The sequence below is a fragment of the Diceros bicornis genome, chromosome X (assembly GCF_020826845.1).
Source record: "Diceros bicornis minor isolate mBicDic1 chromosome X, mDicBic1.mat.cur, whole genome shotgun sequence".
Classification (NCBI taxonomy): Eukaryota; Metazoa; Chordata; class Mammalia; order Perissodactyla; family Rhinocerotidae; genus Diceros; species Diceros bicornis.
In genome coordinates, this window is record NC_080781.1 from 96599761 (window position 1) to 96616081 (window position 16321).

Consider the following 16321-nt stretch of genomic DNA (forward strand, 5'->3'; position numbering starts at 1 on the left):
AGAGCTTCTATGCTCTTTCCCAGCCTGCCACTCTCCCAGCACCTCCACATGTTCACCAACCCGGAAGCTCTCTGAACACAGTCCTTTTGGGTTTTTATGGAGGCTTCATTACGGCAGGCATGATTGATTGAATCATTGGCCATTGATGATTGAACTCAATTTCTAGCCCCTCTCCCCTCCCCAGAGGTGGGGGGAGGGGGTGGAACTGAAAGTTCCAATCCTCTAATCACAGGATTGGTTCCCCTGGCAACCAGCCCATCCTTTGGTTACCTAGGGGCTTCCCAAATCACCATTAATGTAACAGACACCTTTATCGCTCTCATCACTTAGGAAATTCCAAAGGTCTTAGGAGCTCTGTGCCAGGAACAGGGACAAAAACCAAACATATATTTCTTATTATAAATCACAATTTCACATCTAAAAATAGTTTTTGTTTTATTCTCATGCTTGCTTGAAGACTCTGAAATCAGCTACAGGCCAGAGTTTGTGTTTTCAAGAAAGAAGGACCGTCTCTGAGCCCTGTGGAAATGGACGTCAACACAAAGACAGGATAAGCAATTTGGCTAGTAAAGAAAACAGAGAGCCCTTTTTAGATTCAGACGGTGCATTACTTGCATAGACATTAAAAGGATGAGCAGGGCCGGCCCCGTGGCTTAGTGAAGTGCGTGCGCTCCGCTACCGGCGGCCCGGGTTCGGATCCTGGGCGCGCCCCGACGCACCGCTTCTCCGGCCATGCTGAGGCCGTGTCCCACATACAGCAACTAGAAGGATGTGCAACTATGACATACAACTATCTACTGGGCCATTGGGGGAAAAAAAGGAGGAGGATTGGCAATAGATGTTAGCTCAGAGCCGGTCTTCCTCAGCAAAAAAAAGAAGAGGATTAGCATAGATGTTAGCTCAGGGCTGATCTTTCTCACAAAAAAAAAAGGATGAGCAGCCAAAGGTAATATATGATTTCCCTGTCCCTTGCATTGGGAAAAACAAAAGGGGTCAGATGACTGCAACATGGATGACAGGACACTGTTTCTGAGGAGTGAATGCTGTCCTGCAGCTAAAGTTTTATAGCCTACAGCTGTGCTCAGGAGAGAGGTAGACATACCTCATCAGAATCTAGCAGGCAACAAGAAAATTTCATGATAACCTCCTGCTAGATAGGAGGGGTGAGTGGGAAATGGTGTGGTGGTAACAGCTGCTCAGAAGCCTTCCATGTTCTCACACTCTGAGAAGACAAAAAGACATTCTTCCAAGACTTAGATGAGCAGTGGTTCAAGTCGTGCCTACATGGCCAATGTGGATACATGCAAAGTTGTTAGGGTGCTAGAAAGGAGTTGTTTCCTCAAAAAGAACTATGCTGGGTATTTTAGCATATTGACACTTGAAAGAATACATTTGTGGCTACCGGCTTTTGAAGTCATTGCTTCAACAACTTTAAAAACCATACCAATGGACTGAGTCATTATTTCCAGAATGCTTTTTAGTTGAGAAGCAGATGGGTTCATGAGACTACTAACCCAAGAACCAGCAGAACAGGAGTTAATTATGTAGGACTGAATGACCTGGTGTGGGATGATTGTAGTTTTTGTTTGGAATAGTGTTGATATGTTTTAATCTTCTAAGTTCTGGATATATAATGTGGCCTATGTCTTTCTTACACTATCTATAACCCATAACAATTTAGTAGACGCTGCATTTGTTAACTGGAATGAAACATTTGTAAATGACTTTGTTTTCTCATTGATTCTCAACCCTCTTTAGAATTTACAAACACTAATTGGATCTTCTTACTTTTCATGGCAATGTTATGATTTGTACAGGTTCAATAAGAATCTGTCCTCCTCTTTACCAGGATATAATTGGAAACTTTGGTTATGCAACTAAGGCTTTGCCTGAAATGTCATATTTGAGAATGATGTTCATTTAATCAAGTATGACTAGCTACAGTTAGAGAATTAGGGTTGACTGTAGGGAGCCCACTGAGGAAAATTGGCTTGACACTTGCCTCACCGGGTCTCCAGCCTTATAAGTGAGAAAGGAAGGTCACTTACTGGCAGGGCAGTAACTCTGAGATAGTTTGGTAACCTTGAAAAAAAAATTCACCCAATTTATACATACTACATATGGAATCTGGTGGAGAGAGTTTCTTGGCTTTCATTCCTAGCCTCAGGATAAGCAAATAATAAGAGATTTTAAAAAGTCCAGTGTGAAAAACCCACAGCTAACATCATACTCAGTGGTGAAAGACTAAAAGTTTTTTCTCTAAGATCAGGAACAAGACAAGGATGCCCTCTTTGGCCACTTCTATTCAAGACAGTACTAGAAGTTCTATTTAGAGAAATTGCATGAGAAAAATAAATTAAAAGCATCCAAATTGGAAAGGAAGAAGTAGAATTATCTCTGTTCACAGATGACATGATCTAATATGTAGAAAAACCTAAAGATTCCACAAAAAATTGTTAGAACTAATGAACCAATTCAGCAAAGTTGTAGAATAAAAAATCAACACGCAAAAATCAGTTGCATTTTTATACACTAATAATGAAAAATTCAAAAGGAAATTAAGAAAACAATTTCATTTACAATAGCATCAAAAAGAATAATATACTTGGTAATAAACTTAACCAAAGAGGCAAAAGACTTGCGCACTAAACTACAAGATGTTTCTGAAAGAAATTAAAGAAGATAGAAATAAATGGAAAGACATCCTATGTTCACAGATTAGAAGACCTAATATTTTCAAGATGGCAATACCATCTGAAGTGATCTATAGATTCAATGCCATCCCTATCAAAATCCCAGTGACATTTTTTGCAGAAATAGAAAAATCCATCCTAAAATTCTTATGGAATTTCAAGGGACCCTGAAGAACCAAAACAATCTTGGAAAAGAAGAACAAAGTTGGAGGTCTCATACTTCCTGATTTCAAAACTTACTACAAAATCACAGTAATCAAAACAGTGTGGTGCTGACATAAAGACAGACATGTAGATCAATGGAATAGAATAGAGAACCAAGAAATAAATCCTCACACATATGATCAATTGACTTTTGACAAGGGTGCCAAGACCATTCAAGGGGAAAAGAATAGTCTTTTCAACAAATGGTGATGGGGAAGTTGGACCCCTACTTATACCATATATAAAAATTAACTCAAAATGGATTTAAGACCCAAATGTAAGACCTGAAATTATAAAATTCCAGAGAAAACATAGGAGAATATCTTCATGACATTGGATTTGACAATAATTTATTGGATATGACACTAAAAGCATAGGCCAAAAAAAGCAAAAATAGACAAATAGGACTACATCTAGCTTAAAAACTTCTGTGCAGCAAAGAAAATCAACAGAGTGAAAAGGCAACCTACTGAATGGGAGAAAATATTTGTAAACCATATATTTAATAAGGGTTAATATCCAGTATATATTACAAAAACTCCTACAACTCAACAACAACAAAAAACAAATAACGAGATTGAAAAATGGGCAAAGGGTTTAAATGTTCATCGACAGATGAATGGATAAAGAAAATGTGGTGTATATAGACAATGGAATATTATTCAGCCATAAAAAGAATGGAATTTTGCTATTCTTGGCAAGAACATAGATGGATCTTGAGGGAATTATGCTAAGTGAAATAAGTCAGACAGAGAAAGACAAATACCCTATGATCTCATTTACATGTGGAATCTAAAAAAAATAACAACAACAACAATAAAACCAAGCTTATAGATACAGAGAACAGATTGGTGGTTGCCAGAGGCAGGGGATGGGGATGGGCAAAATGGGTGAAGGTGGTCAAAAAGCACAAACTTCCAGTTATAAAATAAATAAATAAATCATGGGGATGTAATGTACAGCATGGCGATAATAGTTAATAATACTGTATTGCACATTTGAAAGTTGCTAAGAAAGTAAATCTTAAAAGGCCTCATCACAAGAAAAAAATTCTGTAACTGTGTATGGTGATGGATGTTAACTAGACTTATTGTGGGGGGTCATTTTACAATACATACAAACATCGAATCATTATGTTGCATGCCTGAAATTACCATAATATTGTATACCTCAATTAAAAAATGAATAATCTTTCTTTGAGATTATTGTTTATCAAAAATGGGAGACTATAGGGAAAAAATTGCTCTTCAAAGGAAAATTATGTGTACAAACTTCTGGGTTATTTGATTCTGATTCTATGGGAGCTATTTATAACTGCAAGCTTTAGGCAACTTAGAGCAATGGAAATAATTCCTGTCTAGAAATATGCAAATAAACTTTGGAGGGTGGGGAAAGGATGGCCATTCCCTCCTGCAAAAAAACCACTGAAAAAAAGGCTATTTTCAGTTGATGTGATTACACTGCAAACAATACGTGGAGCAGTTTTGTTCTCAGAGCACTTCACAGATTTAAAAATTATGGAGTTTTAAATTTTTTATGTCGGCTGTATCTGTCAATATTTACTATACTAAATTGAAAATTTTAATATTTATTTTTAATTCATTAAAAACTTAAAATATACATTGCACCATGTAACATAAATTGTAAATTCATATGAAAAATATATTTCCTAAAAAAAAGTCATGAGGAGATGGATATTTAAAAAAATATTTGAAAATCTCTTTAATATCTGTCCTAATAGAGGTCTGTTGGATTCTTATATCTGTTTCTGCACTTAATCTGTTGTCATAATGTCATATGGTACATAATGTATCTGGAAAATTTTGCCATACATTCATGAGAGAATGAGAGTGAAAAAGGTAAATAACATTATCTTACAGACCCTGTGAAAGGTTGACCTAGAAAAATAACTAAAAGAACTGACTCTTTAGTAAAGTGGTATAATGAAAAACTATTAAACAAAACTCACTATTTTATTTTGAACAAATTAGACCATAGACATATTAAAATAGAATCGATAATATTTAGTTCATTGTAAAAAAGCTGTTTTAAAATTAGCAGGACATCGCACTTCAAAAAATAAAGCAGGTTAAACTTTACGGGAATACAGTTCTTATTATGAAAACAAAGAGGCTCTGACAAGAGCCTTTGGGCTAGGATGCTCAGGTGGTCCTGAGGCAGCTCATCGGCGGCTGGTGTACCTAATGACGGCCTTGGTGGCCTCAGACACGGCGTGCTTGCCAATCTCTCCCGGCAGCAGCAGGCGCACGGCGTTCTGGATCTCTCTGGATGAGACGGTGGAGCGCTTGGTGGAATGGGCCAGGAGTGGGGCACAGTCTGAAACGCATTCAAAGATATCGTTAAGAAACTAATTCACGATGCACATGACATTAAATGAAATACCAATTTTAAGTTGGACCTGCTTCAGAACCTTGTAGACATGGGTGGAGTAACTTGTCTCCGGGCATCTCTTTCACATCTTCCCCTTTTCTTGACACCCTTCCCTGCAAAGACACATTTAGGGGAATGCTCAGCTGCAATGGACGTATTTTTCCAGTCTGCTGGCATGAAAGAGAAAGGTGATTGGTAACAGCGGGATTTCCATTTATATTCCCTGTATTCAAATGAGGTGTTGGTATATGCAACATCTGATTGGATGAAATGTAATGCAGGAAACCCTGTCAATAAGCACTGCATTGTTAAATTTGATTGGATAGTTCTACCTGGAAAGAGCCAATTAGAAGGCATGGGATAATCAGAGCGTCTAAAAGCTTCCTATAGCCTCTAGGGTGAGCACTTTGAAGACGCTATCTAGGGCACTTAAATTGTAGAAATTTCAGCTTCAGGTTCTCGAGAGAGTTTGACCTCTGTAACCCAAGTCCATGATGTCAAAGGAATGACGCTAGCCACATTTGGGCCATTTGTCCACCAACTCAAGAATCTAATTTCTTTAAGCAATAAATGAGGAGGTTTGGCAACAAATGTTAGCTCTAGACTAGTTTTCCTCAGCAAAAAAAGAAAGTTCAGGGGTTAGGGGAAGAGCTCCTGGCTGACAAGCCGTTGCTTCCAATTCTGATCAAAAACCTCAGTGAATTGGAAAAAAGTAAAAATGGCAAAACCAGTCTCCAAATACAGAACACAAACAGAAATAGGTATATTTGTAAAAATGTAAAATATCCTTAAACATTAACCAAGATTAAAATTGTGTCTCTTGGGCCAGCCCCGGTGGCCTAGTGGTTAAGTTCATTGCACTCTGCTTCCTGGATGCAGATCTACACCACCCGACAGTGGCCATGCTGTGCTGGGGGCGGGGGGCAGTGCTCACATACAAAAAGAAGGATTGGCAACATATGTTAGCTCAGGGTGACTCTTCCTCAGCGAAAAAAAAAAAATTGTTTCTCTTGGCGATACTTAAGTCCAGAAAATTAACCCAAATTGTATAATTGGTGAATCAATATGAGAGCTGTTGACTGGAAAAAAATTACACATCTAAGTAACCTCCTTAGGGAGAAAAAGGGAATAATTTGGAAAATACTATTTAAAGGATATCTCTTTCAAGTATCTATGATAATACGATTGAAAATATTGACAAAATGTGTGGATTGTGGAAATTATAAATTACAGAAATTTTTTTTGAAAGATTCTCCCTAAGCTAACATCTGTTGCCAATCTTCCTCTCTCTCTCTCTTTTTTTTTCCTCCCCAAACTCCCGTATATAATTGTGTATTCTAGGTGCAAGTCGTTCTAGTTCTATGTGAGCCGAGGCCACACTGTGGCTACTGACTGACAGACGAGTGGTGTGGTTCCCCCACTGAAACCAAACCTGGGCCGCCAAAGTGGAGCAGGCTGAACTTTCACCACTCGGCCATCAGGGATGGCTCTAAATTACAGAAATTAAACCCACTCTCCACCCCAAAAAAAGACTTAAGGACTAAGAAAATGGAAGAAATTGAGGTCATCAATGAGCTACCATACCAAATGGTCAGGCTTCCAAAAATATTTAATGTTAGACCATTAAAGAACAGGCATTTTTTTCTGTTAATGTAATGGTGTCAGGCTATGAAGAAAAAAATACATTTTTATTTGAAGAAAATACAATGTGAAAAAAGCACACGAAAAAGAGTTCTGAGCAGTCACATTTATAAATGAGGATATAAAAATTGTACACAGATTATTAGCAATTATATCCGATATCATGGTAAAAGAACAAAAAAAGACAAATCAAGATTCATTCAAGAATACAAAAATATTTCAGATTGAGTAAAATACAAATATGATTCACTTTATGATATTAAGGAAAAACATCTCAATTAATCTCAGTACATGCTTTAAAGCCCTTTGCTAATATAATGCTTGTTTCACGGTGAAATACTAGTATTACCATCATTAGAGACAGGATTCACAAAAATTGAGTCCCCTCATCAGGACTTTTATTTATCATTATCTGGTATATCAGAAAAACCTTATAAAAGGACTTGAAAAAGGATTTTACTGCAAAGACTTAGAAAAGCTATCACAAAATCATATGCAGGTAAATCCCCTGGCGGGGGGTTCGGGGGGGGTGCCACATGATTGACTTACACATCCGAAATACAATTTTAAGAAAGCAAAGAGTTGTGTGTTCAGAGAAAGAGTTGTGGACATGTTCAGGAAAAAAAAGCATTTCACTAAGTCACTTAATTTATATCTTGTTAACTGTTGCTGCTTCAAAATGCCAGCGTTTGTCATGCTGTACAAATGTTTTACCAAAGTTATTCTAGCACACTGGTCTCATGCATAATGTATTAGAAGATATTTTAATATATTGAATCCATTAGGGAAGTTGTGTGTTTTGCCTGTTTTGCACTAATACATTCAGAAAGTAAACAGAAGCATTAATAAAAAGCATTCAAAATGCACTATAATTCAGTTGAGAGTGCAGGGTGATTGAGACAGATGATTCTAGTAAGTAGAGAGAAAATCCTGGTTTGATGTTGAAGACTGGAAGGGACAATGGTTACATCTGATTTTTAACCTGATGGATGAGTGAGGAACAAAGGGACTAAGTGAGCAATCGTGTTCTAATGGTGTTTTCTGACCAAGCCTCAGAAGTCACAATGTGATTTCCACTGTACTCTCTTGACCAAAACAGTCACAAGTCCTCTCAAATTCAAAGGGGAGAGACATAGTCCACATTTCTCAATGAAAACAGTGGCAAGGTCATATGTGGAATGGGATTTATCATCTTTCAAAATTAAATCTGTCCCCCAGGTGAATAAATGGATGCAATCTGCATATAGATATTCACTGAAGCAATGTTGTTAATAGCAAAAGTAGAGAACATTTCTGGGGGCTGGCCCCGCAGCATAGTGGCTGAGTTTGCGCACACTGCTTTGGCGGCCTGGGGTTCGCAGGTTCAGATCCCAGGCATGGACGTACACACCGCTCATCAAGCCATGCTGTGTCAGCATCCCACGTATAAAGTAGAGGAAGACTGGCACAGATATTAGCTCAGGGACAATCTTCCTCGAGCAAATAAGAGGAGGATTGGCAATGGATGTTGGCTCAGTGCCAACCTACCTCACCCCAAAAAAACAAGTATGGAACATTTCTAATGTTGGTCAATGGTGGTTTGATTAAATAAATTGTAATAAATCTAAAGAGTAAAATAATATGCAACCATTAAAATGTATAAGGTAGTTCTGTCTATACTGACATTGGAATGTGCTGAAGATTTACTTTTAAGTGGAAGAATCAAGTAGCAGAATAGTATATATTGTATAATTTCTTTAAATATGTAAATTGTGTATATGACATAAACAGAAAAAATGTAATAATATACAGCATACAGATCTGCTTTCTACATTATACATGTTTGTGTTTTTCTGAAATTCTTATAATTAACAACATAGTTAAATTTTAGCTACGTGTATGAAGAAACCTTAAAATTTTCATAACTTTTGGCCTGTCAATTCAATTTCTTAGAATAAATCCAGAGAAAATGACCAGACAAGTACACCAAGATATAAATACAAAAGTATCTTTAATAGAGAAAAAATTATATGATGTTAATTTAACCTGTTGTATAGAAAATCTATATAATAAAATAATTTGAAATACTAAAATTATGAGATTTTCTAAATAACAGCTTTATATAATTCTTATACCATAAAACTCATACATTTAGAGTGCATATTTCAATGGTTTTTAGTTATTCACAGAGTTGTGCCACCATCACCACAATCAATCTTAGAACATTTTTACCACCCTGAAAAGAAGCTTGTACCCATTAGCAGTCACTATCCATTTCACCCCATCTTCCCCTCAAGTTCTAGGTCGCTTCTAATCTACTTCCTGTCTCTATGGATGTGCCTACTTTAGACATTTCATATTAACGGAATCATACCATATGTGGTCTTTTATGAATGACTTTTTTCACTGAGCACAATGTTTTCAAGGTTCATCCATGTTTTAGCATGTATCAGCACTTCGTTCCATTTTTATTGCCAATAATATTCTATTATATGGATACACCACATTTTATTTATCCATTCATCAGGTGATGGGCATTTGGGATAGTTTCACTTTTTAATTATTATGAATAATGCTTCCAAGAACATTTGCATAAAAGTCTTGTGTGGACATAGTTTTTTATTTCTCTTAGGTATTTACCTAGAAGTGGAATTGTCAAGTCATATGGTAACTCAATGTTTAACATTTTGAGAAACTGCCAGACAGGCTGTTTTCCACAGTAGCTGCACCATTTGACATTCCCGTCACCAATTTCTCTACATATTTGCCAATACCTGTTATTATCTGTCTGTTTGATTATATCCATTCTAGTGGGTATGAAGTGGTATCTCATTGCAGTTTTTTTTTTAATTTTACTGAGGTCATAATAGTTTATAACATTGTGAAATTTCAGTTGTACATTGTTATTTGTCAGTCACCATATATGTGTGCCCCTTTACCCCTTATGTCAACCCTCCCGGCCCCCTTCCCCTCTGGTAACCACTAATCTGTTCTCTTTGTCCATGTATTTGTTTATCTTCCACATATGAGTGAAATCATACGGTGTTTGTCTTGCTCTCTCTGGCTTATCTTCCTTAACATAATACCCTCAAGTTCCATCCGTGTTGTGGCAAATGGGACTATTCTGTCTTTTTTTTTTATCTCATTGCAGTTTTGATTTGCATTTCCCTGATGGCTAATGATGTTGACCATCATGCTTATTGGCTATTTGTATATTTTCTTTGCAGAAATATCTATTCAGCTCCTTTTCCCATTTTTAAATTGGGTTCTTTGCCTTTTTATTGAGTTGTAAGCATTCTTTATATATTCTAGATATGTCCCTTATCGGATATATTACTCTCAAAAATTTTCTCCTATTCTGTGGATTGTCTTTTTACTTTCTTAATGGTGTTCTTTAAATCACAAAAGTTTTATATTTTGATAAAGTCCCATTTTTCTATATTTCTTTTGCTGCTTGAGCTTTTGGTGTCATATCTAAGAAACCATTGCCTAATCCAAGGTCATGAAGAATTACACCTATATTTTCTTCTAAGAGTTTAATAGTTTTAGCTCTTACATTTAGGACTTTGATTGATTTCGAGTTAAGTTTTTTTTTTTTTTTAAAGATTTTATTTATTTATTTTTCCCCCAAAGCCCCAGCAGATAGTTGTATGTCATAGTTGCACATCCTTCTAGTTGCTGTATGTGGGACGCGGCCTCAGCATGGCGGGAGAAGCAGTGCGTCAGTGCGCGCCTGGGATCCGAACCCAGGCCGCCAGTAGCGCAGCGCACACACTTATCGAGTTAAGTTTTGTATATGGTGTGATGTGACGGCCCAAATTCATAATTTGCGTGTGGATATTTAGTTGTCTCAGCATCATTTGATGAAAAGATTGTTCTTTCACCATTGAATTTTCTTGGCACTCTGGCTGAAAATCAATTGACTGTAAATATGAGGGTTTATGTCTGGACTCTCAATTCTATTCCATTGGTCTGTATGTTCTTAAGCTAGTACCACACTGTCTTGATTCTTGTACCTTTAGAGTAACTTTTGAAATCTGAAAGTGTGAGACTTCCAACTTTGTCCTTCTTTTTCATGATTGTTTTGTCTACTCTGAGTTCCTTGCATTTCCATATGAATTTTGGGATCAGCTTGTCAATTTCTGCAAAGAAGCCAGCTGAGATTTTGATAGAGGTTGTGTTGAGTATGTAGATCAATTTGGGAAATATTGCCCATCTTAACAATAGTAAGTCTTCCAATGTATGAGTATAAAGTGTCTTTCAATTTATTTAGGTATTCTTTAATTTCTTTGAACATTATTTTTTAGCTTTCAGTGTACAAGTTTTGGACTTTTTAATAAATTTATGTGTTTTATTCTTTTTGATGCTATTTTTAATAGAAATGTTTTCTTACTTTTCAATTTGTTCATTGCTAGCATATAGAAATACAATTGATTTTCGTATATTGATCTTATATTCTTTCACCTTGCTGAACTCGTTAGTTCTCATACTTCTTTAGTGGATTCCATGTGATTGTCTATATACAATATTATGTCATCTGCAAATAGAGATAGTTTTACTTCTTTCCTTCCAATCTGGATGCCTTTTATTTCATTTTTCTTGCCTACCTTGAAAAGAATTTGAGAGTATGTCATAAAATAATGCTCGTCATTTTCCTTTAACTATTTAACTAATTATACAAATATAATTTCCATAATAACCTATTTTTTTGGGGGGTGAGGAAGATTGTCCCTGAGCTAACCTCTGTGCCAATCTTCCTCTATTTTGCGTATGGGATGCCACCACAGCATGGCTTGATGAGCGGTGTGTATGTCCGCACTCGGGTTCCGAACCCTCGAACCTCCGGCCACCAAAGTGAAGTGTGCAAACCTAATCACTATGCCACCGGGCCAGCCCCCATAATAATCCATTTTTTACTACTCATTCAGAAGTGCTTCCTTATCACGTACTAAAAACTTTTATACTTGAGGATGTTAGTGGGCTCTCTCTGTTTCATGCCTCTTACTATGCTTATTCCAGTATTACACTTAGTTAAGATTGTAGGTTTATCAATCATTCTGCTTCCTTGAAGTATGGGTTCCTCCACCAGGTATAAATGAAATCCACACCAGATAAGATAAGGTAACTAGCATAGTGCCTGGTACATAGGTAGCAGTCTCTAGTGGGCAAAACTACATCCTGTGGTTATCCTTTGTGTCCCACCACCCATAGCAATTTGGGATTATTAATAGTTAGTAATTATTTTTGCTGAGTATTGAGCACCCAACATAAAAGGATTAATTACTTTTCTAAACCAAACATCCAAAGATAACCAAGGTAAACAAACGTACTAAGAAGATTATGTAACTAAATCTGTACTGATGGACACAGATGGACAACTGTGATGTTCCATTTTTTCCCATTATAATCAAAGCCTATAGAATCACTACTGTAGCCCCAGTTCCAGCAAAGAATAAATGCATAATAAACAATTGTTATGGGAATTTTTAAAACATAAAACATTTTAAAACATAAGATTATATTTTAGCACTTTATTTTCTCCGTAGGTAAATATTAGAAGTGGAACTGCCAAGCCAAAATATCAAATATTTTTGTTTTTAAACAATTTACAAAGTTGCCCTTCAGAAAATTTTTACCAATACACTCAACAAGAGCAGGGATGAGTGCCACGTGTCCTCAATCTCTCAACAAATCTGGTACACATTTTTATGTAATTGAATCTATCAACATTTTCCTTAATTGTTCATCTCTTTATTATTATATTTTTAAAGGCCTTCCATACAAAAACCTTATGTGGAAACGGAGGCTACTTATTCAGAGCTTGTTATAACAAGGGAGTCAGCCAACATCACTTCTGTTTGGCGAAGACGTAAAGGCAGGCAGGGGAACCAGAAAGCTTTAGAGTGAAAAAGGGAAGACTTCAGGTATTCTCTGATTGCAGGTTGTTGGCATGGGGAAGCTGGAGGCAGGCTAAATAGAAGCAGGGCATTTTATGTGATTGGTTTGGGGAGCTTGCTCTAGTTGGTGGTGGGGCAAACATAGGGACGCTGGCAGTCACTGATGGAGTCCTGAAGATTGCTGCAGAGGCTGTGGTTTGGCTTCCTGAACTACTCGCTGCAGAGGTTGTGGGTCACAGCTCTATTGTCATATATGGTCTGGTCATTGTCCGTTGTATATTCAGTCTCTCACTTAAAAAAAATGTTCTTTTATTCTGCTTCAATCATGATTTCATTTTTGGATATAAATATTTAATTCATTAGAAAATGTATGTTTGTGCATTCTGGAAAAAGGGACAATTTCATTTTGAGGGGAATAGTTTTCCTAATTTTTTCTAAAGTACAACATTGTACTCTTTGTACAGTATTAAAGTTCACATTCATACGATTTCATTGGGTGGGTCTACATTTTGTCAATGGCATTTAAGATCAATATTGTCAAGACTCCTCGCCCGGATCGCCCAACCCATTAAAAAAAAAACTTTTATGGTTTTTATTAAAATTCTTTCTTTGACCAGCTTCTCAAGAAGAGGAAAAGGACAAAAGGGCCCTGACAGGTTAGGGGGAACCTGCCCTAGAGAAGTAATGGGTGGCAGGCTGACGCCGACTAATGGGCGGGGCGTGGGGGATGAGCTCGGGTGACGCGAAGCTCACGTGATCGCCTGGGCGCAGATGTGGGCACCAGTCCGGGTGCCCGCCCTGCCTCCCCGCCGTCCGACCCGGAGCTGTCTGCGAGCTCCTAATTGTTGCTCCAGGTTCTTTCAGGTTAGTGTAAGGGCCTTCGTCGCTGCCTGCGGAACACGGGAATGGGGGTGGAGGACCGAGCACAGGAAGAAAAAATGTTGAGGATGGGGTCGGGGTCGAGGGGAGCTGGCCCGAGTGCAGATAGAGATGGCGGTGGGAAAATGGCTAAGGGGGAGCAAGCGGCCAATGGGCGGAGGTGGGGAAGGCGGACACCCCAAGTTCCCATGCCCCTTTTCTCCGCACCTCCGCTCTGCCTTCCGTCCATTTTGGAGCCGGAGATGGTGAGCTGGGGGGCGCCCCAGCAGTGAGACAGTGGAAATAAACCCCCTGACCACAACGTACGTAGAGAAAAAAGTTGACCTCGAGGGTGGGAAGGCGAGTTGCCTCCGGGAGAGAAGGACGCAGAGATCCAAAATTAGTTTGGAAAACATCCTGGTCTGGCGCTCGAGGCGTGAAAATAAATGGCGACTGGGGTGCGAGGGCCGGAGGAGGTGGGGGAGGGAAATCTTGGGTGTGGAGAGCCGAGATTCAGGAAAGGGACCCGAGTCCCTGCGCATCCACCGAACGCCCAGCCTCTGTCTGCTGTCTGTTTGCAGGTCTGCGCGTCTGCTGTTCTCAGCACTCTGCTAGGCTAGAAAAGGAAGAGGAAGCTGTCCAGAATTCCCGCAGGTCAGTGAAGGAGGGCGGTTGCTGGACAGGGACCCAGAGGGGTGGGGAGTGTGGGGGCATGGGCTGGGCAGAATTTGGGGCCCCACTGCCCACCTCCCAACACATTTATACACACACTATGCCACGCTGAGCAAACATAGAGAAAATGGCAAGGCCTGCCAGAAAAACGGTTGGGAGGAGTGATGGGGTAAAAAGGTGGGCAGAAGGCACACTTGGGGGCCAGGCCAGGTCAGGGGAACCCTGACAAGGGGCTATATGCAAGCACTATCAGGACCTGCATTCCACCCCCAAACCCTCAGTCTCCCTTGTCTCCTCTTGGTCTCCTCTTTCCCCCACCCCCAGGACAGGAAAAGGAGGGGAAATCTCAACATGGAAAAACTCTGCAATGAAAGTGAAGAAATGCCTGAGAACCAAGGAAAGATGGAAAAAAAAGAACAGCCACTGGATACGGGAAAGCCGGAAGTAGCTTGTAGTCTGGAAGACAAGGAAAAGTTAGAAAAGGAGAGAAAGACAGATCACAAGGGAAAGACAGAAGATGAGGAAATACTAAAGGATAAGGAAAAGCAAGAGAGTGAGGCAAAGCCAAAAGAAGAAGGAAAAGCAGAGAGCCAGAGAAAGGCAGAGAGCCAGGGAAAGCCAAAAGAAGAAGGACAGCCAGTCAGCGAACCAAGGGCTGCAGGAAAGCGCCCAGCTGGGGATGATGTACCCAGGAAAGCCAAAAGAAAAACCAACAAGGGGCTGGCTCAGTGCCTCAAGGAATATAAGGAGGCCATACACGATATGCATTTGAGCAATGAGGAGATGATAAGAGAATTTGACGAGATGGCTAGGGTGGAGGATGAGGTGAAGAAAACCAGACAGAAATTGGGGGGGTTTATGTGGATGCAAAAAAGCTTACAAGACCCCTTCCACCCGAGGGGTCCAAGGGAACTCAGGGGTGGCTGCAGGGCCCCACAAAGGGGCTTTGAAGACATTCCTTTTGTGTAGTGCCCTGGCCGGTACGTGCCAGGCCCTGTGCTTTAACCTTAGGCTGATGCTTTACTTTAGGTGTCACTCTTGTTACCCAACTGCAGCCCTCTATGTTTCAGTAGCAGATTTTCATCCATTGCATGGCAAAATGTTTATGGTGCATTGTAAAATTAAAAAGAAAACAGTTTGCAGAACCATATATACGGCATCAGTCCGTTTTTGTAAAACTACCAAGATATTTAGCTAGTGATCTATGTACAGAAAAAAGTCTAAAAGCCGTGTCCACTAAAAGATGAACAGTGGTTATCTGTGGGTGATTTTTTTTCCTGTTCTTTTTTTGTTCAACATATTTCTCCTAAAAAACACAGATCACTTTTGTCATAACAACAATGAAAGATAAAAAATAGAAAAACAATATATACCAAGCAATCAAAATAACTGTTAAGTAGCTTATGAAGGCAGTGGAGGGACTTAAAATTCTTGGTGTCAGGATGTAAAATGATCCATAAAACTCCGATTACCTCTGAGACTCAAAGCTGGAGGAATCAACCTGGCGGTGATTACAGACCCATTGCTATAAAGACAGTCTTGTCATCTGTGAAATGGGGATCAAACTTGCCTTCCAGGGCTGTGGAGAAGATCAGATGAGGTATCGAGTGTGTGAACTGCGTTGGGCCGGCTCCTGCCCTCTCCCCTGCACTTGCAGGACCAGAACCGCGTCAGACGTTTGGGGGAGGGCTGAGGGGGCTCTCACCTGTCCCAAGGAATAAATCCAGACAGCTGAAAGGTGGGTGCCACTCTCCCCTGGGTAATACCATGACTGAGGACACTGTGCCTCTTCTCATGGGTCCTGCACCCTCTTAAGGCCCCCATTGCTACTGGTGGGCTGGAGCCCATGATGGACTAAAGCAATACAGTGTCTCAACAGAGGGGTGGAGAATTCTTCTCTACCCACATCAGAGCTACCCTAACTCAGGTGGGTAGTACAGAGTTGTCACTTGGGCCTTGATATTTTATAAAGTTCTTATAAAACAC

At 39.3% G+C, this 16321-nt stretch overlaps 1 protein-coding gene across 2 annotated transcripts; it reads left to right on the forward strand.

Moving 5' to 3' along the window:
- Positions 1–13577: 13577 nt before the first annotated feature.
- On the forward strand, positions 13578–15485 carry TCEAL4 (transcription elongation factor A like 4). 2 transcript variants are annotated; one of them, XM_058535263.1, is made up of 3 exons: positions 13578–13669; positions 14245–14317; positions 14660–15485. In XM_058535263.1, the coding sequence occupies exon 3, from the start codon at positions 14687–14689 to the stop codon at positions 15302–15304; it is 618 nt and encodes a 205-aa protein (XP_058391246.1). In that variant the 5' UTR covers positions 13578–13669; positions 14245–14317; positions 14660–14686; the 3' UTR covers positions 15305–15485. The 2 variants fall into 2 exon arrangements, with proteins under 2 accessions (XP_058391246.1, XP_058391248.1); XM_058535265.1 differs by having other exon boundaries at positions 14665–15485.
- Positions 15486–16321: the final 836 nt, after the last annotated feature.